This window comes from Crinia signifera, chromosome 3 (genome assembly GCF_055691185.1).
Source record: "Crinia signifera chromosome 3, ASM5569118v1, whole genome shotgun sequence".
NCBI lineage: Eukaryota > Metazoa > Chordata > Amphibia > Anura > Myobatrachidae > Crinia > Crinia signifera.
In genome coordinates, this window is record NC_139219.1 from 134,769,548 (window position 1) to 134,794,532 (window position 24,985).

The 24,985-nt window shown below is 43.1% G+C and overlaps 1 protein-coding gene across 4 annotated transcripts in view; it reads left to right on the forward strand.

The window, feature by feature from the left end:
• TAGAP (T cell activation RhoGTPase activating protein) overlaps nt 1–24,010 on the forward strand; it is a 111,861-nt gene extending 87,851 nt beyond the window's left edge. For all 4 annotated transcript variants that reach the window (XM_083176566.1, XM_083176567.1, XM_083176569.1 and 1 more), the window contains 10 exons: nt 8,036–8,077; nt 12,701–12,785; nt 13,538–13,591; nt 13,868–13,934; nt 14,545–14,705; nt 16,620–16,781; nt 18,723–18,832; nt 20,455–20,650; nt 21,032–21,146; nt 21,594–24,010. In XM_083176566.1, coding sequence (XP_083032692.1) covers nt 8,036–8,077; nt 12,701–12,785; nt 13,538–13,591; nt 13,868–13,934; nt 14,545–14,705; nt 16,620–16,781; nt 18,723–18,832; nt 20,455–20,650; nt 21,032–21,146; nt 21,594–22,831 — 2,230 coding nt within the window. In that variant the 3' untranslated portion in view covers nt 22,832–24,010. The remainder of the gene's footprint in view (nt 1–8,035; nt 8,078–12,700; nt 12,786–13,537; nt 13,592–13,867; nt 13,935–14,544; nt 14,706–16,619; nt 16,782–18,722; nt 18,833–20,454; nt 20,651–21,031; nt 21,147–21,593) is intronic.
• Nucleotides 24,011–24,985: the final 975 nt, after the last annotated feature.

Below are 24,985 nucleotides of genomic sequence, written 5' to 3' on the forward strand. Positions count from 1 at the left end.
GATGTAACATCAGAAACAGGGAAGAACTCAAAATGTGCCAAAATACATAGTAACCTCACTAAGGAAGAGGCTGGTGCACTGAAGGATCTGGGTACTTACACAGACTTGGTTATTCGCCCCGCAGATAAAGGCGGGGCAATTGTTTTACAAAATCTTGCAGATTATGTCACAGAAATTGAGAGACAACTTGCTGATACTAATGTGTATAAATTACTGCGTAAGGACCCCACTGAACAATTTATGAAACTATTGGATGGTGTGTTACAGGAGGCGGTATCTGCTGGAGTAATTAGCTCAGAATTATCTAAAGCATTAAGTCAACCTGAACCGACAGTGCCACTCCTGTACACACTTCCAAAGATTCATAAGGGAATTACGCCCCCACCGGGCAGACCCATAATAGCTGCATGTGGATCGTTATTCCAAAACGTATCCACGTATATAGATGCTATACTTCAACCGTGTGTTACAGCTACTACTGGGTTCTTACGTGACACAACTGCTTTTTTGAAGAGACTTAATGAAATTGACCATGTCCCCACTGGTAGCTTGTTATGTAGCTTGGATGTTTCAAGTCTATATACAGTCATACCCAATGATCAAGGCTTATTGGCTGTTAAGAGATTGATTGATGGTAATGCCCTATACAAGGGACCCAATGTTGATTTTTTCCTGAGTTTACTGGAGATGGTGTTGACGCACAACTATTTTCTGTTTAATGGGTGTTATTACATCCAAATGTCGGGCTGTGCCATGGGCAGTAATTTTGCTCCGGCATATGCCAATACATTTATGCTGCAAGTTGAGCGGGACATCTTCTTCACGGACATCAATGTATCTGGCATGGTGGTCTTCTATGCCAGATACATTGATGACCTGTTCCTTATATGGAGGGGATCCGCCCAGGATTTGGCTACTGTTGTCACACGTCAAAATAATAGCCTCAGTCCCATCAAGCTGACATATACTGTGGATACACATTGTGTCAGCTTTCTGGATGTGATGCTCACCATCCAAGATGGTGTGATCACAACTGATGTATTTACCAAAAAAACTGACGCTAACTCTTTGTTACATGCTTCTAGTTTTCACCCCAAAAGCCTTAAGTTTGGCCTCCCCTACTCACAGTTTGTGAGAGCCAAACGCATATGTAGCAGTGATTTATTGGCTGAACAGGCTATTGATAAGATGGTGACCAAGTTCTCTCAGAGGGGGTATCAAATGCCTTTACTACAAAAGGCTAAAAGTAAAGCCCTCGAACAACCTAGGGACCGACTCCTCTGTCCAACACCACGTGATAGAACGCTTAAAAAGCTCCCTTGGGTGAAACACTTTAATGCTGAAAGTAATACCATCAGTAATGTGGGCAGGAGATTGTGGCCCATGATTGAATCAGATCCAACATTGGGTCTTACTGATACGGGACTTATGAGTTGTTATACCAGGGGAAGGAATTTGAGAGACCATCTGGTCAAGGCTGACGTTACAGGTCTTAGACACCAAAATAGCGAGCAATTCCTTAGGCCCAGGAATGGTTGCTATAGGTGCCTGGACTGCACGTCTTGCAGATCAATGTCGTCTGGTCCATATTTCTTACACCCCCATTCAGGCATCAAAATCAACATTAATCATCGGGTGACATGTACTACTAAATATATCGTATATATGCTTACGTGTCCATGCTCATTAAACTATATTGGTAAAACTCAAAGAACCCTTAGGGAAAGACTTGCGGGACATAGATCCTCTATTAAAACAGCGTTTGAGAAAGGTGGCAGTGATCAGCCACTAGCACGCCATTTCTTTGAGGCCAAACACAGCGTTGCATCTCTCAAAAGTGTTATTATTGACCATATTCCTGTCTCACTGAGAAGGGGGGATAGATCCCTCAAACTGCTCAGGGCAGAGGCCAGTTGGATTCAAAGATTAGGCACCCTCTCTCCAGGTGGCCTGAATGAATCCCATGGGCTGCACTGCTTTCTATAAGCATGCAAATCTGGAGTACATTATCTTATGTAACTATACTTGACTACTAAAAATTTATTCATGTTTTGAATTCTTGATTGTTTACATTGAACTACTATGGGTGCATATGTATTAATATTAAAATTATATGATCTTTTATGCAGGCATTCTTATGTAAAGCATTATGTGTAAAGTTTCACTTATTATATGTCTTCTATTTTTTCTATTTTTTATCACTCGTATTGGGTAATATTGTATTTGTGTTTAGGGAGTGCCAGACGTATAACTGATTGAGATAGCTGTGATGAATGTTGCAGCGTGCTAGCGTCATGTATCCATGACGACGGGCTACTGCGCATACACCTATCAGCTTGATTCATCAGCCTCCCGGGTAACAGCGTCGACGCGCCATCTGAGCGCCGAATGCTATGCTGATACCATGGCAACGGCAGCCGGATGATGACGTCCATACGCCACGTGACCCGGAAGAACGTGCGGACGGCGTCTCCTTTTCGCGGGGTCTGGTATGTATAAATTCTGTTATGGTATGCACTGTTTTTATGTATCCTGATGACGAAGTAAATTATTAAACTTCGAAACGTTGATCCAGCTCCGTATCTGTATCCGTTATTTGATGAGAGTGCCGCCCTACAAATCGACTATATATATATATATATATATATATATATAGCAGGGTGGGGCGGACCGGCACTCAGTCCCAAATGCTTTGTCCTGCTCCGGTGCCTTCCAATACAGAGTAGGTAGCTAAGAGAACACAGCGGCGGCACTCGGAGACTAGTGAAAAAAACAACTTTATAAAAACATCAAGCAGGTGCAAACAAAGACCGACGTTTCGGGGGGAAGCCCCGTTTTCAAGGTGCAGATATATACAGAGGCGTAGGGAGGGCGGAGCCACCGGAGCTCATGCTCCGGGCGGCGATTGGTCGGATGGCGCCGCCGGCCTGCCCCCCCTCCGCAAAAATCATCCCTGCACGAAAGACTATATGGGCAGCGTGCGCCTGCCTCCTGCCCCCTGCCCGGTCCGTGACGCTTGGTGACTCACTCATGTAAATTCGTGCTGCTGCTGCTGCTCGGACCGACTTCCGGGCAGCGCAGCAGCACTCAGATTCCTCCCACAGTGTCCTGCCTCTCACTCCCTCCTCCGTCATCAGCCACATCCATCCCAAGCGCTGGTGAGCAGAGTTTCTGCTGCCGCCCTGCTAACATTATTCAAGGTGGATTTCTTTTTTTTTTCCGTTTTTTACAGCTAATTAATGATGTAATAATAAGATTAATAATACACTTGGGGTTTGGGGGATTCGTGGGTCCTGGGGGGGGGGGGGGGAGTGAATCTCTCTCATCTGCTGCTGCCCTGCTGTGCTGTATATATATTTATTTATTTACAGCTGTCAGCATGTTATATAGCGCAGCAGATTCCGTTACAGTGTCTTATATAGCGCAGCAGATTCCGTTACAGTGTCTTATATAGCGCAGCAGATTCCGTTACAGTGTCTTATATAGCGCAGCAGATTCCGTTACAGTGTCTTATATAGCGCAGCAGATTCCGTTACAGTGTCTTATATAGCGCAGCAGATTCCGTTACAGTGTCTTATATAGCGCAGCAGATTCCGTTACAGTGTCTTATATAGCGCAGCAGATTCCGTTACAGTGTCTTATATAGCGCAGCAGATTCCGTTACAGTGTCTTATATAGCGCAGCAGATTCCGTTACAGTGTCTTATATAGCGCAGCAGATTCCGTTACAGTGTCTTATATAGCGCAGCAGATTCCGTTAGTGTCTTATATAGCGCAGCAGATTCCGTTACAGGTTCTTATATAGCGCAGCAGATTCCGTTACAGGTTGTTATATAGCGCAGCAGATTCCGTTACAGTGTCTTATATAGCGCAGCAGATTCCGTTACAGCGTCTTATATAGCGCAGCAGATTCCATTACAGTGTCTTATATAGCACAGCAGATTCCGTTAGAGCATCTTATATAGCGCAGCAGATTCCGTTACAGGTTGTTATATAGCGCAGCAGATTCCGTTACAGCGTCTTATATAGCGCAGCAGATTCCGTTACAGCGTCTTATATAGAGCAGCAGATTCCGTTACAGCGTCTTATATAGAGCAGCAGATTCCGTTACAGCGTCTTATATAGCGCAGCAGATTCCGTTACAGTGTCTTATATAGCGCAGCAGATTCCGTTACAGTGTCTTATATAGCGCAGCAGATTCAGTTACAGTGTCTTATATAGCGCAGCAGATCCCGTTACAGTGTCTTATATATCGCAGCAGATCCCGTTACAGGTTCTTATATAGCGCAGCAGATTCCGTTACAGTGTCTTATATAGCGCAGCACATTCCGTTACAGCGTCTTATATAGCGCAGCAGATTCCGTTACAGCGTCTTATATAGCGCAGCAGATTCCGTTTCAGCGTCTTATATAGCGCAGCAGATTCCGTTACAGCGTCTTATATAGCGCAGCAGATTCCGTTACAGCGTCTTATATAGCGCAGCAGATTCCGTTACAGCGTCTTATATAGCGCAGCAGATTCCGTTACAGCGTCTTATATAGCGCAGCAGATTCCGTTACAGCGTCTTATATAGAGCAGCAGATTCCGTTACAGTGTCTTATATAGCGCAGCAGATTCCGTTACAGTGTCTTATATAGCGCAGCGGATTCCGTTACAGCATCTTATATAGAGCAGCAGATTCCGTTACAGTGTGTTATATAGCACAGCAGATTCCGTTACAGCGTCTTATATAGAGCAGCAGATTCCGTTACAGTGTCTTATATAGCGCAGCAGATTCCGTAACAGCGTCTTATATAGTGTCTTATTTTTTAAGTTTTTTCTTTTCAAATGTAACATGCAAACACATGTTAGCCACGCCCCCAATTCATTGCCGGGGTAGGGCGCGAAATATGCCCTTGCTCCGGGCACCATGGCACCTAGCTACACCGCTGTATATATATATATATAAAATTAGAGAGAGAGATATAAGTGACATAAGATGTCTGAATCTGTATATGAACGGGAAGGAGAAGATATGCAGAGACTTATAAAGTGCGTCACTCATAAAATAATGGGTAAGCTACACGATCCGATAGACTTGGAATGGAATTATGGAATGATTGTTGGTGCTCACCATAAACATGCAATCATTAGCAAAATTAGCAAACAGCTGCACTAGTGAGTTTTTCCTAAAGTGTACAGTGGACCAAAAAATTGAGTCTGCGCTTAAGGCCTGTAAAATGCTACTGGATGCTGCAGCTGAGTAAACAGACTTCATGAGTGCCACAAGCAGACATCACATTACATTTTGGAACCAAGGACCAATTCAGATCAGTAAAGAACACATTTATTTTTATTTATTTACAGTTTCTTATATAGCGCAGTATATTCTGTTGCGCTTTACAATTGGAAACAGTGATTAAACAAACTGGGTAGATGCAAACCGATATGGAGGTAGGAGGGCCCTGCTTACAATCTATAGGGATAACATTACATCATATGGGCTACAGGACCAAAAGGCCTACCTGTATACATTTACTACCTGTTGCAAACGGGGGTGACATGCCTACCGTTTGCTCAGAAACACAGGAATTGGATATTAAATGGCTTGAAACAGGTCATGTGTTTTACCAAGGGAAATTTCAATCACACCTGGCAGATCTTTCTTGCATTGTTCAGACTGAGAGGCGACCTACAGTATGTAATGGGCTCCTGTTGAGTGACATTTCATACAGGGAGAGCGGACTGAAGGGCAGGCATGTTAAGCCTGGGGAAGTGATAAAGGACCTTATTCTGGTTGACTCCCTCTTGCGCGAATTCGCAAGGTGGACCGATGTTTTTCGTAGCCGCATGCACAGCAGCATTTCTGCGCATGTGCATACGCTGGGAGAGTGCGAACTTTGCGCTAAATCTGTTTGCCGAGTGCACGCTCCCTGCCTTTCGGAAGAATAATGGAGAGGGGCTTGGGGTGCTAGGCAGGACCATTAGCATATGGAATGGAATGCCCTGTTCCCATGAAAATGCTGGGTGTACACATGCTAATGCGTTTGTGACGCACGTTTGGGGGGAGGGGGGGGGGCGCGGACAGCTGAAATAACCGGATGTCAGCTGTCCGCCCAATTCCCTGGAAATCTACATGCATATGTACGAGGGGTCTGGACCATCCTTACTTATGCGTCGGCGACCATTGAGAGATGGGGGAGGTTCTCACTGGTATGCAAACGGATGTTAAACATCCATTTGCATGCCAGGTGAACTAACCTGGTGTGTAAAGGGGGGCGGGCATACCACCATTCGCAGGGCGGGTTCTGGATGACTCGTAAGGGTGCAAATTCGAATCCGAGCAAGTCTAACAGAATAAGGCCCAAAGTGTCCGGTAATAAAGTGCCAGTCAAGTCACAGGCTGGGTTTGAAAAATGACAGGAGCTGCCTGGGTGGTAAGTTATCACCAGACACTTTATCACTTCACCATGCTTATAAGTCTTCCCCTGACTGCTGTTGCAGCTGCCTCTCTTCCCTAGCACACATCATGGGCCATGTGCAAGGCTAAGGGAGGCGGGGAAACATATGTCAGTGTAAGGAATAGGCAGCAGGACCCTACCATGAGCCTACATAAAGAGTACGTGTGTGTGTGTGTGTGTGTGTGTGTCTATATTTATTAGTGATGGCTCCAGAAGTAGGGTCTCACCAACTGCCCCCAACTGTTACCCCAAACTAACTCATTGGGAGTTGTTTGGAATTTTGGTATTTTTAAGATGCTCAGACCCTACTGTGCATGTGCGGATCTCCTGAAAAATTATGCAGCAGCCATTTTTCCATTGATTTTAGCATTGCTGCTGCTGTCAGCATCAGGGAGTCTTAGTACTAGAGTGCGCAAGCTCCATTGTGCATCTACTAAAAAAAATGGCAATATCGGTAAGCACCCCTGCTGCTGCTGGACGGAGGGTAAGTATCGAAAAATGGGTTCATCGTTGGTGGTGTGGGCAGCCCCGAGGACTTAAGGGCCAGTGTGCATCGCGCACACTGAACCCATTATAAATATGCCACTGGTTACAGCACCACCTCTGGAGCCACCTCCAGTGGCGGAACTTGTGAGTGGTTGGCCTAGGTGCAAAAATATTATTTTGGCCTCCCTCCTCCATGTTAACCCAAATTCACAATATGCCACACAGCAGTGGGTGGCAGCAGTAGGCCGGTCTCTTAGTCCTCAGGGGCCCTGGTGCAATGCACCTGCTGCTCCATTGATAGTTACGCCTTTGGCCACCGCTGAAATATACGTATTTCCAAAGATAGCTCTGGTTAGCAATCCCCGCCGTTTTTAAGATCTTGACCTTTTGTAAATGTTGACCTAATGCTTGCCGACCTTTTTCATGTGTTGACCTAATAACTGTCAACCAATAGTGGACAGCCTAATGGCTGTCTACCTAGACAAAATTGACCTAATGACCCATACCCCACCAATATGCGCACCTCCAAGGGATAACCTGCAATGATGCTGTTCATGGTTGGAATGCCAGCACTTTGTGGCCATCAGCAACAATGTAATATCTCACTTAGCATATTTTCATTTATATATTATAATTACTATAATTATTGTAACAATTATGACTTTTGGTATTTAATACTAACCAATTTTTTGCCTTATTTTGACATTTTAACTTATGTAATATGAACTTTACAAATAGGAATTTTTATTTTTAATATTTAGTGTGAACAAATGTTACGTTGGTTATTGAGCTGCAAACCTGTGTGCGTAAGTAAGTTATTTGTATTTAGGTGAATCCTGTGACGCAATGGGTGCTTGTACCTATGAGGTGTCATGATTTCCACTAGAAAAATAACCTTACAGAAACTTTGGTCTCCCTTTGTCATTGTGGAGGAGGAAGCAGGCGTGTTTTACACATCTGCTCATGATGATGTTTCTTCCTGTCTCTGTGAATTTCCACCTGCCCCCTACACTACATACTGTAGGAAAGCGTGGTGCAGGCATGTTCGGTCAGTGCAGGTCCCAGACGTGGTCCTGGAGTGTCATGCACTTTGTCCTCTCTTCTTTCTAGTTCTTGTGAAGTGAAGGAACTCTGGCTGGATACTCTTGTGTGGTAAGTTTTATATCAATTGCATGATAACATTGTACAATTCTCCTAATTAAACAAAAGCGACAAAAGCCAAATCACAAATATATGGCTTTTCATAAACTGTTTATTTTTGTTGATGTTTAATACTAGTAAAAAAATGTGTATCAAACATAGGGGAGGATGTATTAAGCCGTAACAAGAGATAGATGCAAGTTTGATAAAGAGAGAGAAATGTCCAGCCAATCAGCTCCTTACTGACTTTTTTCAAACACAGCCTGTAACATGGTAGTTGGGATGTGATCGAGATAAAGTACCAGCCAATCAGAACCTAACTGCCGTGTTACAGACTGTGTTTGAAAAATGACAGCTAGGAGCTGGCTCGTTGGTAGTTAATTTCTGTTCACTTTATCTCTTTACAAGTCTTAGCAAATTTGACAGTCACTTGTGAATAGTTTGTCACTAGCATATGTGTGAGTATGGAGTACATGGTGTACAACAGGTGTTTCATGTACCAGCGCACAGATGCATGCAGTATTACAGTAGGTTCTCCTGCTTTCTTGTAATGGGGTCATGTGTTCCACATGCTTCTTGTAATGATTACATTACTGCACTCTGATGTAATGATTTGGTCTTCATTCAGTAATGTAACGATATGAAGTTGCTAGGATAATTGCTGACATATCCATACATAATGTACTTAATTAAATATATTGAGGCTTCCCACACTTAATTTGACTGTGGTAATGGTAATGGTCATGGGTGTCACCTTGTGGTTTAATGAATTCTCAGCTGCATTCATAATTTTTTTTCTGTTATGTTTGTTATTCATTCTGCAGCAAACTGTGACCACAGGCTTATTAATGTACTAAAATCATCAATAGCAATAACACATTTATTTTGGGGAATTTTACTCATAATACTGTATAAATGTATATTAAATTCAGATTTAAAAGAAGAGGCTGCACTGGATTTGGAATGTTATTTCCAGATGACTCAAAATAACATTTATTCTGCTTCTGTGTGTGTATATATAGACAGATATTCATTTTTTGTTGTGATCTGATGGAGCTCTGCTGTGTTAGAATACCTTTGCTTTATATGCACATTCACTGAAAATAACTTTACCTACAAATATGTCCATTCTGAAAAGCACAGAAAGAAAAAGGAATGCTTTTAGTAAAAGTTGCAGGTGACGATCCACAAACCCACAAACAATATCTACGGGCCCTTCTCCACACCATGGCCCTTATTCTGATCTCGGCGGTACGGCCCGCGTGCGGCCGTACCGCCGATGTTTTCACTCTGCACATGCGCAGAGGTCACTCTGCGCATGTGCAGGGGAAATCGCCGCACAAAAAATGTATACGCCGCAAAGGGGGCGTATAGGGGCGTGAGGGGCTTAATAGCCTCATTACCCTATGCATACGCCCAGCGTTTCATGGGCGTTCCCATGCAAACGCGGGGCGTATGCATGGTAATGAGGCTATGACGCCAGTGATGGGGGCGGAAAGCTGACATCGTTGGATGTCAGCTCTCCGCCCCCATACAAGCTTTCACACGGACGATTGTCCGTGTGGTCTAAGCTTGCGGGAGCTGGTGGAGCGTGCGGCCCTGCCTTCGATGGTCGCCGACCATCGAATGCAGGGGGCAGCTCCCACCATGGTGGAGGCGTACGCCCCACCATTTTCATGCGGATCGCCAGCCGTCCGCGTACGGACGGCCGTGGCGATCCGTATTGTAGGCGGGGATTGGTTTGTGCGGCCGGAGCAACGTATGCGGCTCCGGCCGCACAGATCAGAATAAGGGCCCATGTGATTCTGAGCCTGATTCTGGGTTGGGAACACAGGGGCAGGTGTATTAAGCGGGTGTGATATAACACACCGACAGTAAGGATTCCGACAGTCATTAGACCGACAATGGAATCCCGAGTGTGGGGATTTAGACAGCGGGGGGAGCACAACAAAGCCCCTTTCAGTCTCGCTGCACTCACCACGCTGCGAGCACGGTGGCTCGCTACGCTTTCCACCTATTCTATTCTCCCTCTATGGAGGTCGTGGACCCCCACGAGGGAGAATAGCCGCTGCTCATCTGTTGGGATTTTAGCCGTCGGGATTCCGACGTTGGTGTAATGACTGTGGGAACCCAACTGCTGGTCAGTCATTCGGCACCCTATTAAGCCTGGCACAGAGCTAAATTGGAGATAAAAGAGAAGTGATGACACACCAGTCAATCAGTCATGTTTGAAAAATGACAGTTAGGAGTTGATTGAATGGTGCGCATAGGCGTGCGCAGCACTGTCAAAGCGGTATGCCTAGCACCACCTATTGGGCATGTCTAACACTGCCATTGGGTCTGTCTAACACCGCCAATCAGGCGTGCACTCACTACAATATAAAATGTCTCTCAGCCACACCATTATATCCTGCCTATTTCAGTTTTAATCTTCTAATTACTCTGTGTAACAGTACATGCAAATAGCAAAGTCAAAATCATATCTGGATGACACAGATACGTAGTGATATGACAATGGTGTAATACAATTAATCATGCAAAGCACACATAATTGATTGATGGGCGCTTATTTTAATGGAATAAAGGTCTAAAACGCAAAAGTCTTTGGTAAAAGGTATTGCTGGTATTACTAGCAGCAATAAGTGTGAGGGTGGGGGCACAGCATTAGGGGGTGCCTGTGCACCCTTAACACTCAATGTGCGCATGCCTATGCTGGTGCGGTATCACCTCCCAATTTATTTCCACATTCTATCTTCTCCAGACTTAATACATCTGCCCCAAAGTAAGAAAGAGCAGTAACTTTGTACCTTGGTAAAACCGTGTAGCACTGGTGTTCCAGAAGATGCTGTAGGACTGACAGTCAATAGGTCTACCCCATATAGTCGACATGCATTAAGTACAAAATGTCGACGTGGACAAAAGGTTAACATGTAAACGTAGACTTATTAAAGTTGACAGATACAAAAGATCAACATGTTCTAATGGTCGACATGAAAATGGTCGACACGCTTTCATTTATTTATTTTTTTCCCAACTTTTTCACCATTTCCCATCCACATTGAATATGATTTTGAACAGCAACAAACTGAAGTGTGGCTAGTGTAGCAGTACACTCTCTTGGGGGTCACATTGTGGTTTAAATGGTAAATGGGACCCAATATACGAAAAATGCTCATGCTGACATTTCCGGCATCAACTATTTTCATGTCGACATTTTAACTGTATTCCATTCAACCTTATCATGTGTCTACATTTTTAGATCTCTTTTGCTCCAGTTGACCTCTAGCATGTCGACCGTATGGGGTCAACCTATTGCCTGGCGACCTAATTATGGTCGTTCCAATGATCCACACCCATAGGTGTGGGTGGTGTCCAAACTAAATTGTTGTGCACAAATAAAGCTGCCCAGCATTGGTAAGCTACATGCAAAACCAGCCAATATTTACTGCATGCAAATGTTTTATAAACACCCCTGAAGTTTAACAGGTTTTGTCCGGTTAAACCATTACTTTCTCACTTAACCAATTTAAGCTGGGTACACACTACACTGACAGTAGTGGCTATCCGGATGGCTTACAGACAGTGTCTAGATAGACAGTGAATAGGTCAACACAAAAAAGTCAACATGCACTAGGTCAACATTGGCAAAAGATTGACACCAGTAAAAGGTTAACATGAGTTTTTCACAATTTTTTGGGACTTCAAGGTTTAACATCCACATGGACCCTGCTTGGGAACAGTAACGTATGTTGAACAGTGTGGAGCAAGGCACCTGGCCTGAATCATGGTGAGCGAAGTGAGCCATGCGAGGGTACATACTACACTAATTCGGGGTCCACAAGCTCAGGTGTCCACATTGACACCAAAACACCTCTGAAAACTCATGTCAACCTTTTCATGTGTCAATCCTTTTCCATGTTGACATTTTGCTTGTGTAGACCTTTTTTTACTGTTCACCTACTGAATGTCGACATTTTGACAATATCAACCTAGTGCACAGGGACCCTTTAGTATTGACTTATTGACTGTCTACCTAGACATTGTCTGTGAGCTAATACACACTCAATTCAAGAATTGGAATACCAAAAGCAGCACTTTCTTGCATGTAAGTTTTGGTAATTATTAATACTATACTATGGATAGCTTTAAAAAAATTAAAAATAAAAATATATGGATATATATACAAATTAGAGCAGGAGATGAAAGGCTTTTCTCTCTGACATACAGGGTCTTCCTTGAATATCAGGGGGCTATGATAAAGGCTATTTGCTGACTTCATCCATTCAGGATCCATGTATTAGGATTTCTACTGGTGTGTTCACAACCTTAACTAGCAGTGTGTGAGAGTTGCCAATGCACTGGGTGCAGGACCCTGGGGAAGCACAGTAGCTGGCCCATGGCCTCTGCATCTAGCTAGCAGGGAACCCTGCAGCCACTGTCGCTGCTGCAGCGTCACCTGGAGCATCCCAAGGCACACAGTTTTACAGCTACTGTACTTCCGAAAAATACCAACCTGTGCCAGCACAGTTCAGGGCAAATCCATTTTTTTGATAATTCAAAACCATTGAAGTGTTCAGCTGATAGCCAATATTGTGATAATTCTGACTGCTGAGCACCCACCATTTGTGTTTTCAGGCAGATAAAAGAAGTTGGTGGACTTGAGGACACAAGCATCCCTTGTGCACGATTACTAATGAAGGTTCTCACAGGCTGCAATGCTGTAAGTATTTATACACAGATGGAGCCCTCCTCATTTAGCCTGTTAATTGGATTAAGTGAGTAATAGGATTACTATGATAATCCCCTACTGTATTGTTCTATGTATTGTATTGCTGCTGAGAACAATCGGATAGCCATATGATGGTGCCATGGTGATCCACGACCTAAGGAAGATAGTTGAGAGGGGCTCCAACTGTATGAAATTAAATCTCAAGTGATTTACAGAAAACATGTAGCTAATGGGCAGTATTCAATGCAGCCGGCGATGGGGCTTTGTGCAGCAAGGATGGCTTGCTTTGGGCAAGCATCGCCGAAAACAAGCCATCCTCGTTGTAAACCCCCTCTCTGGTCACTCGCTGTAGTCAATGTTCCAGGGAAATCATCACCATCAGAGGACAGCAAGGATTCCCTAATATGGCGAGGTTCGCTGCAGTTGGTTGCATTTTGTGGCGAGCCTCGCCTTTTTGATGGCCACAATCGCCGTTTCCATCTCACTGAATAGAACCAGTGAGGTGGAAACGGCAAGTGAACGGGGAGCAGTTGAATACGGACGGCGAGCTAGCAGCACTGCTCGCTGTCATAGTTCACCTTAAGGGTACTGAATATACCCCTATGTATTAGGAAGAATCATTCCATGATACATAAAGCAAAAATGGCTTTTGTTGTACATACTGTATTGTTTGTTATTTAACAAAACTTTATCATGGATCCAACGCTGTGATTAAATAACATATATTTTGTTTTTCATTTTAGTCCAAAGCTCTGGTTGTCAGCAACATGGACAGCTTAATTGAATGCCACACAGAGGTAATTAATGCATCATTTGCCTGTTTTGAATGAAACATAGGAAACAAAAATTGCATGAATGCTTCCTCTTAAGAAACAGCGGCAACCACTACTTTACTTCTTATTTCTTGAGATACAGTTGTTTATGTAAAATTAATAAAAAATATTGTATATTAACAACATGCTATTGGGGCATTGTGTAGTACCAGCCATGAGCAGCCTTTAGGAAATTCAGTCAATACATTGTCATAAATGAATAAATAGCACATTTATTTTTGTATTATTATAATTTTACAGGCAGATGCTAAGAAATACCAGCTGCTGGCAGATATGATCCGTGAGGAGGGCTTCTGCCACATGATTGGTTAGTAAAAAATCAGTCTCCACTAATAACTGTCCTCTAAATTTTTTCAGTTTTTATCTTTTTTTCTACACCATGTGTATATGTAAAACAATTTGGGGATATCCCACACTTCGGCTGTGTATATAGAAAAGATAGCTGTATTAAAATACAGTTTCCAAAACACTTATCAAGTCTGTAACAAACAAATGAACATACTGTACCTATGTACTTCATACATAACCAGCTATATGGGTGAAACAAGTTGTACATAGGGTTAATCCATAGATTACATTTAAAATATGACCGTTCTGATGGAGTCAGTATTCCGGTGCTCCGTGTGTTACCCTGCTGCAGGCCAGTAATACTTTATGTGGTTAGCAGGAAAAACCCACCTTGTCACTCACCCACAGAGCATGACCTAGATAGAGGCTGTGTTTACAGATAATGACTACACAGGGGTGGCAGCAGGAAGAGGCTAAATATAGCTATGCCCACTTTTGATTAAAATGAATTTCCTGAACAATTACCTATTAATGGCTACTGTGGTTTTTCACTTATTTTTTTACAATTGCTTTTCAATGTATACTTCGATTTTTAAATTGAAACCATGTTTCTTTTTTGGACTGTCCAGACAGCAATAAAAAGAGGAAAGCGGTCCTCTCCTGGCCCTTTACATTCAGAAGAAGTTCTACCTTGTCTGAGTCTTCAACTCCACCAGAGTTAAAAACAACTTTGTTTGACCAACCACTGTCCATTGTCTGTGAGGAGGACAATCTTCCTAAAGCAATTCTTGTAAGCTAACTTATTATCTTACATTTGCACTTTACTGTTGTAATGTTTTTCTGCAGCAGTGATACTTTCTCTTGTCTCTAACTGTAATTTAATGAATTCAGCCACATTATTTAAGTCTACCTCGTTGCTGCAGTGATGTTCTAGGCTATTCTGCACTTTCTGATGCCACCGCCCCTTAGGTGCGCCATCATGGTGTAATGCAGTCAGGGGACAGAACAGAGCATACTACCACAATGTTAAGGCACTGTACATAGTATTGTATCCACCCATGACAGAAAAACTTTCCTCATATAAAGTTTACATTTTTAGGTCTCATAAGTGTACAATGGTGTGATAAAAACTTGACTGGCTATAACTCACAACCCTGCATGACTACTCAAATTACAACCTATCCTTCTGAATCTGCCTGGATACATCTCTATTTGCCCTAGATAAGCCAATGCTAGATCGCAACTACTCTTGTTCCATAGTTTTTAAGTAGGGAGGAGCTGCATACTTTCTTTGGAATCTGAAGTGCTCTGAATGCCAGTCCAAACCTGCACCACAGCTAGGGTGTTCCAGCCAGACTAGGATCCTAGTTCAAAGCCGAACACCATCCCGGCGTAGGATTCTTGCATCCCATATAAGGCGCTGCGGCTCGGTGGCATTATATGGGATGCATGCACGCTACTCTGCACTTTGAATCTGCAGGCTTTACCCCACTATGCATGCAAGTACTGTGACTCTGCAGGCCATGCCCCACTGTACATCCAAGGACTGTGACTCTGTAGGTCATACTCCACTGTGCATACAAGTACTGTGACTCTGCAGGCTGCACCCCACTATGCATGCAAGTACTGTGACTCTGCAGGCCATGTAACACTGTACATCCGAGGACTGTGGCTCTGCAAGCCACACCAATATTGTGTGCTGTAAGGTGGCCAACATTGTCTGTGAAATTTATGTTATTGAGATGAATAATTTGAAATTGTGTTTCTGATTTGTCATATACTGTATACTGTACACTAGCACTTGTTAGCATCAGTAATTAAGTGCTTAAGCTATGTACACACGGTGTGATTTTGGCTATCCATTTTGACCATACAGCAGTGGTGGTTTTTACCTATGGGCTGCAGGTCTGCAGCCCCCCAGGTAAAATCTGCCACTTTAGTGAAGCCAGATGCCGTCTGTGAGACTGCACTGGCTTCACTATGACTGACAGTGACTTTCTATTTTAAGTCCGACCTGCCAGTCACCAAGGCAGTCCCATTGGGAGGTGTTCTCTCCCTCTGGGACGCCTTGCTGCGGGCTGCCATGCAAAAATGGCAAATGCGCATGCGCAGTACCTATATCGGTACTGCGCATGCGCTGGTCCCAGTGCCTGTAACTTATATTGTACAGGCGCCAGAACCATGATTACTTCTATGGGCTGCTGCCGAAGCAGCCCATAGAAGCTGGCCATATGCGCAGTACATATGTTTGTACTGCGCATGTGCCAGTCCCGGTGACTGTCATCATAGGACAGGGGACGGGAAAGCAGCGGCAGGGGGAGGGGGTGCCTGCAGCCAGAGGCAGCCCCCTTCCTTGAAAGAGGTAGGAGCCGCCACTACCATACAGTACAGCCAAAATCATATAGCAAGTTAGTCAAAATTATACAGTGTTCAGCCGCTTGCGATCCCGATGTGCAGTCCTGCAGCGTCAGTATGGCATAGCTAAATAGACTGTGCATGCAAGTCTATCTTGACCACAGTATGTCGCTTGTAGAATGTATTTGGCCCAGGGCGAAATAGCAAGGTAGTGTAAATCTTAAGTGCAGTTAGCCAAGATTAGTAAAAATTGTCCATTAGCCTGAATTTGTATACACCATTAACAGCATGTGTCATTCCTAAATTAGAAGCATCTGCCATACCTTAAATCATGCCTTTTCCTATTTAGGACATATTAACCATCCTGCGAGTGCAGGGACCATTGACTGAGGGCATTTTCCGTAAAGCTGCCAATGAGAAAGCTCGCAAGGAGCTGAAGGAAGACCTAAACTATGGAAGAAACCTGGACTTCAAAAGCAAATCTGTGCACTTACTGGCTGTGGTATTTAAGGTAAACCTATAAACAAATTTTAGTGTGATTTGTGGAATACTAACTTTTCTTACCCATAAGATTTCAGTGGAAGACTAAACATGATTGTGGCACAATATAAACAATTCATACTAATAATAATTTGTTGTTCAGGGCTGTATATACGAAGGGTAAAAGGGGAACAAAACTCAGAAAACTCCATATGTATTACGCTCCGGAAAGAGGTGGGGAGAGCTGGGGAAAGGGAGCCATTTAATCATACTAATCAGTGTCGGCACTTACCATTTTGGAGGAGGGGGGCTGCCGCAATGCCCCCCCCCCCCCCCTGCTGCCACGCTCCCTGGCCACCGGTCGCATGCACGGGGTCAGCGCATGCGCAATAACTTCATATATACTGCGCATGCACTGGCCCAAGCCTCCATGGGCTGCCTTTGCAGCAGCCCCCGGTGGCATATTCAGGTTCCCGGGTCCAGCGCATGCACAGTATGGTCCACGGTACTGCGCATGTGCAGAACCCTTTTTGGGGGCTGCAACGCATTTGCACAAAGAGAGGCAAGCCTTCTAACCTCCCCTCCCACTGCCTAACTCTGCCGTAACCTTCTTCAAATACTTTAGCATTTGTCACAACTTTAGGTGGACACTACAGTATATATATTCATTATGAACATCTACACCCATCTCACCCCCTGGCAACCATAGTACCCCTATTCACCGTGCACCCCCTGTCATTTTTTTCTGTATCCGCCCCGGGTAGAAGAATTTCGTTTTTTTCATTTAATGACCCTGGACATGAATGTAAACATTGGTCTTCCTATGCACTGGATACTGTATTAATATTTAACACCATGTAGATTGTCTATAGTATAGGCTGTATCAAAAATAGAAATAATATAAATAAGTTGTAAGAGAGGGTATGGTTCATAGGGTCGACAGAACGTAGGTCGACACAAGCATTAACTTGACATGGAAAAGGTCAACATGAGTTTACATTTTTGGGGTGTCTTTGTTGACATAAGTTGACATGGACACCATATAAGTGTACTGCATCCCCTTGCATGTCTCGCTTCATTCGCTATCCTCGACACACTATTAAATTCTCACTATATGCCCACTTGTATAGTAAAGTATGGAAAACCTATTTTTAAAAACACATGAAAAACTCATGTCAACCTTTTTTGTTTCAACCTTGTCCATGTTGACCTATTGCTTGTGTCCACCCAATGACCATGTTGATCTATGTCATGTGTCGACCTAGTGACTGTCAACCTAATGCTTGTAGATCAAGTACCGCATTCTGTAAGAATAAGGTTACACATACCATAATAAATAAATACACATACTACACTTACTAAGCACACATTCTCCCACCTTATGGTAAGGCTCCTTTCTCTTTTTCCTGATAGTTACTCTTTGGTCCATTGCACTGATTGATCCACACCGCAAACTTGGTAAAAGCAGCTGATACCACTAGGCATGTGCAGCAGCTCTGCCCTTAAATTGCATGAATTGGCAGCAGCTCTTGTAATCATATTACAGTATATACAGTACCACTTCTATTATTTTCATAATTTGAGCCACATGGCAAGAGGAAGGGGGTTTATGAGCAATCCATATCCCCCCTGCGTTTGCCTATGTGAAGTATACTTGTCTGATCCCTTCCTGTGTCTTGCATTGGCCGATGGCTGTACATGCACAGGAGGACTCCAAGGAACATAAAGCAAAACACTTTCTGAATCTCACTGAAAGAGCTGTCCTCTGCATTTGTTTGCATGCATAAGGCAATAATAGCTGTTGCTGTGCATGCAATAAATGTCATGATGTATTGCATGCAATATGCAATGCATGATACATCCCACCCGAATTCTTACCAATGTATAGCTTAACCTTTTTTTTTTTTACTATGTATAAAAACAACTAATTGTTTGATGGTAACTGCTAAATACAATATTTTCTGAATGGCAGGATTTCCTACGAGGTATCCCAAACCAGCTGCTGTCATCAGAACTTTACAGTAAATGGATTTGTGCTTTAGAGATGCTAAACTTGGATGAAAAAATCGAGGAGATGCGACGGTAAGAATAACAAATGTCATGTGCCATGATCCTTTTTATCATTCACTGTATATAGTGTCAGAAAAAAGGGTTCTTGTTTAGTTTCACGGCGGCAGCATGGCTACCCGCTACTTCCGGGTTCTGCAAACTTTCTAAAATAAAGTCTATGCCAACGTGAATAGTTCATACCCCCACTATCCACGTTGGCATGGAGTTGATTTTAGATAGCGTGGCGAGCGTAGCGAGTCACCGAGCCCGTAGTGTGGGCAAGCAAAGCGAGCCCCGCAAGGGGACACAGATGCTGCTGCGACTGAGACGCTGCCGCCGTGTAACTAAACAAGTACCGAAAAAAGTGCCATATACTGTACTGTATCAGAATCCGCTTTATTGGCCAGGTATATTTGTGTATAATAGGAATAGAGTTGTGCAACAGCCAGGGTGGGAACAAGTAAACAGTGATAGTACTGATATATATCGCACGTACAGATATGCACTAGATGTATCCTGACGCACAGACATGGGGAACATATATTTACTGAGCTGTACAGCACCCAGGACCGACATTCATCAGCGCCACTTGGTGATTGCACCAGTCAGATAGTTAGCAAGTAAAAAACAGTACAGCTATAGAACAGGACAGGGGAGACAATGGGTACATATTTTGGCTAGCAGCACAGATCCTAGGCATCCATCGGAGGCACCATCTTGATGTTGCTAATCCCAGGGCAGTAGTGGAGGGCCTCAACAAACCATCCCCCCATCAGCACCCACAGGAGTCTGCTTGGATGGATCCAGAGGTTGTCCTGCTGTGGGGCTTGGGGGGTGCAGCGTACCAGAGGTGGTTTGAGGGGGGGGGGATTCAGTGAGGCTGGGGAGAGTCTGTGGGGCCTGAGGCCAGAGTTTGGCCCTCTCTAGGCCGATAGAGTAACAGTACCTACTTCCATGGGGGGCCACCCCCACTGGGTTTGCCCGGAGCTGGAGCATCGGGTGGGGGGCAGATGGGCTCCCACAGTCTGCTGGGGGACAGCAACCGCAGCATGCAGGCCGGAAATCCCTCATTGTCTCAGCCTGGTGACGTGGATGGGGATCCTGTTGGCCTGGTGGATCATCGGGGGGGGGGTATCCTACCGGCCGATGGCGATCAGGTCATGCCGGGACCCGTCATGCCCTGCATCTGGGGGCACTGAGCAGTCCTCCTCAGCGCTTCCATCCTCATCCACCATCCGCCTTCTCCGTCCAACTCCTCCACCACCATCCATCGTCTAGACCATGCTTCTACTTCCCCTCTGGAGACCAAGGGCTGAGGATGGGAGCTCAGTGGTCGGAGCTCCACGTGCATGTGACTATCTCCCAGATGTTTGAAGGATAAAACTTTGGCTGTATATCACAGTGCTTACTACTGTATGAGAGAAACTCCTAATGCATCTTTTTTATGGTTCAGCGTTAATTATTATTTAATTCCTCCATCATATGTCTGCTTGCTAACCAGGCGGTTGGTCGGTTATTTCTGAATGGGAGTTTTTCTGGTGGTCAGTTCCTCTTTCAGAAGGAAGTCTTGGTTTCTGTGCTTGGCTTGGAAGTTTCTGGCCTGTTTGCACTAACGTTGCATAAATTGTAACATCTTTCTGTTTCCCTTTTTTCAGCATTGCAGACAAACTGCCAAAACCAAACCTTATTGTATTACGGTATTTGATCTGTGTTCTCCATCACATAAGTAAGGCTTCAGACATAAATAAAATGGATTCCAGAAATCTATCTGTCTGCATTGCCCCAAACATGCTCATACCATATGTTGACAAGAATCTTCCACTGGAAATGCAAAAAGAAGTTAATGACAAGGTACGGAATTCCAATGTTGCACTTTTTTAAATACATATATGGGGTCCATTGCCCAGAATGCCTAGGGACATAGACTTTTTTGGATAAGGGATCTCATATCTGAACATTATGACAGTAATAACAAGACATAATAGAGTATATCTATGTGTAAAATCTGTAATGGAAGCCTATAGTTAAAATCTGGTTTTCCTGACTAAGAATATACAAACCATATGAAAACAAAATACAATTTCAAGTGCTATTGACCCCTAGTTTTGTCTGAGTTGCAGATATATTATCAAAATATCTTGCTCAGGTGCAGCAATACTGATGATTAGTATTCCTCTTACCATATACTGTATATTGCATTGCTTATACTGTATGTGTTGTTTTTTTTTACAGGTTACAGCACTGGTTGAGTTCTTCATAGATAATTGTTTTGAATTGTTTGGGAACAACATATCACAGTTGCTCAGTGCATCTGAGCAGGATTCACTAGAAAACATTGATGCTGCAGGTATGTTCATATATGAATGGAAGATAGGGAGATGGTCATTATATATATTTATAATGTTACTTGATAGAATTCCAAGCAGGAAGGGTAATTGTTCCAATGCATCATGGGATAATATAGTTTGCAGTTCTACCCAAATTGTGTAGTTCAATAAAGGCCTTGGTGATTAAAATGATATGAAATGGAACGTTAGAGTGTTTTCCTTAAAAATACTATCATATAGCATTTGGTATGCAAATACAGCTGCCGTTACACACACAATATAGGAATACCATTTTCACCATTTTCATGGTGTAATGAGGATAGATATATGAGAACACCTCTGTTTCCTGTAATGTAATTATAATTTAAATTTTACATTAAAACCTGTTTTTTGATTATGCTAAAAATTAAACTGTGGATGATTATCTATTCATTGAGAAAGTAATTGGAATTTTTACTTTTTTCCAGAGATGTCTGTTCATCAGAATGACTCTGCATATGACAGCACTGATCCAGATCATGAGATTCATGCCAACACTTCAAGAAGGTACCAGGACAATCAGTGGAGACACAACAGAGCTGTTGGTGGGGAATGCACAGTGGACCAAGATATTGATCTCTCAGTTTTGCCTATAGCCCGAATCAGACATGAGATCCATGGCGTGGACAGGAGGTGTTCCGAACCATACATTTTTCCCTCACAGAATGATGCAGCAGTGGCAGAGCAAAAGCTCACCAGAAGCCAAGATGATGTTACAATCAAGAAACAAAGAGTACCATTTAGTGATGAGGAATTGCCCACCCATACACTTCCAAAATATTGTGATAGAGCTTTATATAAGAGGAATATGCCAAAAGAACTGACAATTAATACTAGCTATGCTTCGGACATAGCAGATGACTTTTTAGCAAATGCATCTTCAATCTGTTCGGTCGATAGTTCTTTTTCAGATTGTTCTGTCTTTACGAGCTCTCCACTTATCTCCCCTATAAGTCCGAAGAAAAATGATTTATCAAGACATAAATCTTTCTCTTTAAAGTGTAAAGACTTAAATGACATAGTCAAGGTTGGAAGTGAGTTAAAAAAACATTCAAATTCCTTTTGCTATGAAAACCACAAAAAAATGCTTACCAAAACACAGAGCTGGAGTCCGGACGGAGATCATGCTGGATTGCAACGAAATGGTTTGAGCCGGAGTTTCCTCACTAAAAGTCAACGTGAGTGCAATGGTGTGCGAGACACAGGTTTCCAACAACCCCAGGTAATAAGATTAAGACCTCAGACTGCTCGCAAAATATCTGTAGATGAGGTGTTTAGAATGGTGGACAAAAGAAATCCTGGCAAACCTCCATCATATGAAGAGGCCATTCATAAAAATGTATCTTCCTACAAGGGTATGACTGTTCAAACCATGAGAGACAATGTATCACGTGATGACTACACTACATCTTACTCAATGAAAGGACCATCACCAGATTCCACTCATGATGGCAATAACCCCAACTCTAATGGGGACGTGCAAAAGGACAAAGTCTGTGGATTAACTCCACTTTTTCACCAGCCTGAGAAAGCAAAGTTAGACATTCTCAGGACCAAGTCAGAATCCTGTCAAAGAACCAAGCATGAAAGTTTAGGTCGACGATGCAGTCAGCCTATCTTTGAAGTCTATGATCAGATACAGTATGCTAAAGAGTCATATGTTTAAGCAGTTAATAAAAGCATAGTGTAAATATACTGTAGAGATCTCTGAATTGTAAAATACTGTATGCACATACTGTACAAATTAGAACCTTTTTATATATCTGTGTTGTTTTTGTTAGTTGTGTGATTATTAATAAATTTACATTTCTGTCAGAAATTAGTGGCTAACCATCAGGGATGTAAATGGCAGTAGGTGATTGATGTCATCGCGCAGGGCTTTGTGGGAGAGACCGTTGGGTGTCTGGAATGGCATCCTGCAGTCAGTAGTTCTACTACTGTGCCCCTTGGAGCATCCAAGTGATGCTCCAGACAGGCAACTTGTGAAGCTCCAGGTAGTGCTCTACTTCATAGAGCTGGTGGCTTTAGGAAGTAGGTGTGGCATCATGACATCACTGGTTTAGCAGGAGGGACCTGCACAAGGTGCAGTATCTTCCTGTTATGGCGCTGCTTAGCATATATTTAAAAACGTATTATACAATATTCTGAGAACTAATTGTGCACAATCGGCATCGTAGTGTTTTCGCCATGTTATGGATTGTCTTACAAAGGACCAGTATAGTATTATAGTATTACGCTTCAAAAAGTGATAAAATGGAGAGCGATAAACAACCAGCCAATCAGTTCCTAATTGGCTGGCTGTTATCACTCTCCATGGTATCACTTTTTAAAGCTTGATACATCTGGCCCTAAAGCAGATTTATAAACAGGGCCATCTAGGGGCCTTCGAGCATGGGTTTGTTGGTACCTCTGGAGTTTCTTGTGAGGCTAGTAGAGATTGCTCCCCGGCTGTTTGGTTGTGAATTACACAAAATCAGAACTGCTGGGAAACATCCTCTACCGGCTGCAGCCAGACAGTTACTGGCTGTAAGCATGCTAATTGCTGGATGGCTGATAGCAGGTGGAGAGACAGAGCAGGAAGTCATAATTTTATTTTAACTTAAGTAGAGGCCGCAGTGCATTGCTTTTCCTAGGGCCCATAATGCCATTAAGATGGCCCTGTGTATAAACATGTGTTGTTTGTTTGGTTTACAATAATGAATCACATGGATATTTATATGAATGTAATATGTAAATATGTACTGTCACTTTTATAGTCCATTCACTATTGTAACTTAGACTGTAATGCAAACATCAAACAATAGTTTGATGTATTTTTCACTACAATAAAGCACTTTAAGATAAATATACTATTTTTTGGTTTTGATTTTAGCTATACTTACTGAACAGTGTATAAAACAGGCAGATAATATGAGTTTCTTATGTGTTGCCTTGAGATCCAGTGAAAATAATGTATAATGTGATGTGTTCGACGTGCTGACTATGCAGGGTCTGTGTTGTCTTTGGAGGGCTGTGCTTACTATCTATGGGGGTCTGTTCTATCCTTGGGGGGGGGCTATGCTGACTATGGGGGGGGGGGGCTGTTTTAAACAATGCTATACTTAAAATTTGGTGGCAACCGTTTGGGAAAGGCCCTTTCCTTCCTCTCCTTTAAATTTTTTTTTTTTCTTTATATATATTTTTTTAGAAGAAACAGTATACAATAATTTGGGCTTACATATTACCCACAGAAACAGTAAAAAAAAAAGCAATGCATGTATGGTACCAAAAGATTAATAAGTTCAGTACATATAAGATCTAGCAAAATCCCAATCAATGGTCCACTGATAACACAGAAACCAAGAGGGCTTCAGGACTTGTTTAAACAAGGAAAACAAAAATAAATAAATAAAATATGAAAATGAAAGAATATAGAGAGATGACTAGCAGAGTGCAGGGGGGGGGGGGAGCGAAAGAGGTACCAGGGGGACCATATTTTATGAAAAGTATTCCATGTCATTTTGCAAACTCAAAATATACTCCATCGAGGCCACAAAGTTAATATGTCTATATAAGGCTGTTAAGGAAGGTACCACCAAGCATTTGTAATTGTTGGCAATCAAAGATATATGGTGGCATTACAAATATGGACTATAAGCTTATCTTGGTGTTTGTTAACAGATTGAACAGGAGCACTTAGGAGTGCCACAGAGCTGTCACTTGGCTGAGATAGGCATATAATTCTCTCCAACGCTGCTAAAACTTTCCACAAAACTTTTATAAGTGGGCAAGACCACCAGATGGGTTGGAATGTACAGTTTTCACCACAGTTTCTCCAACA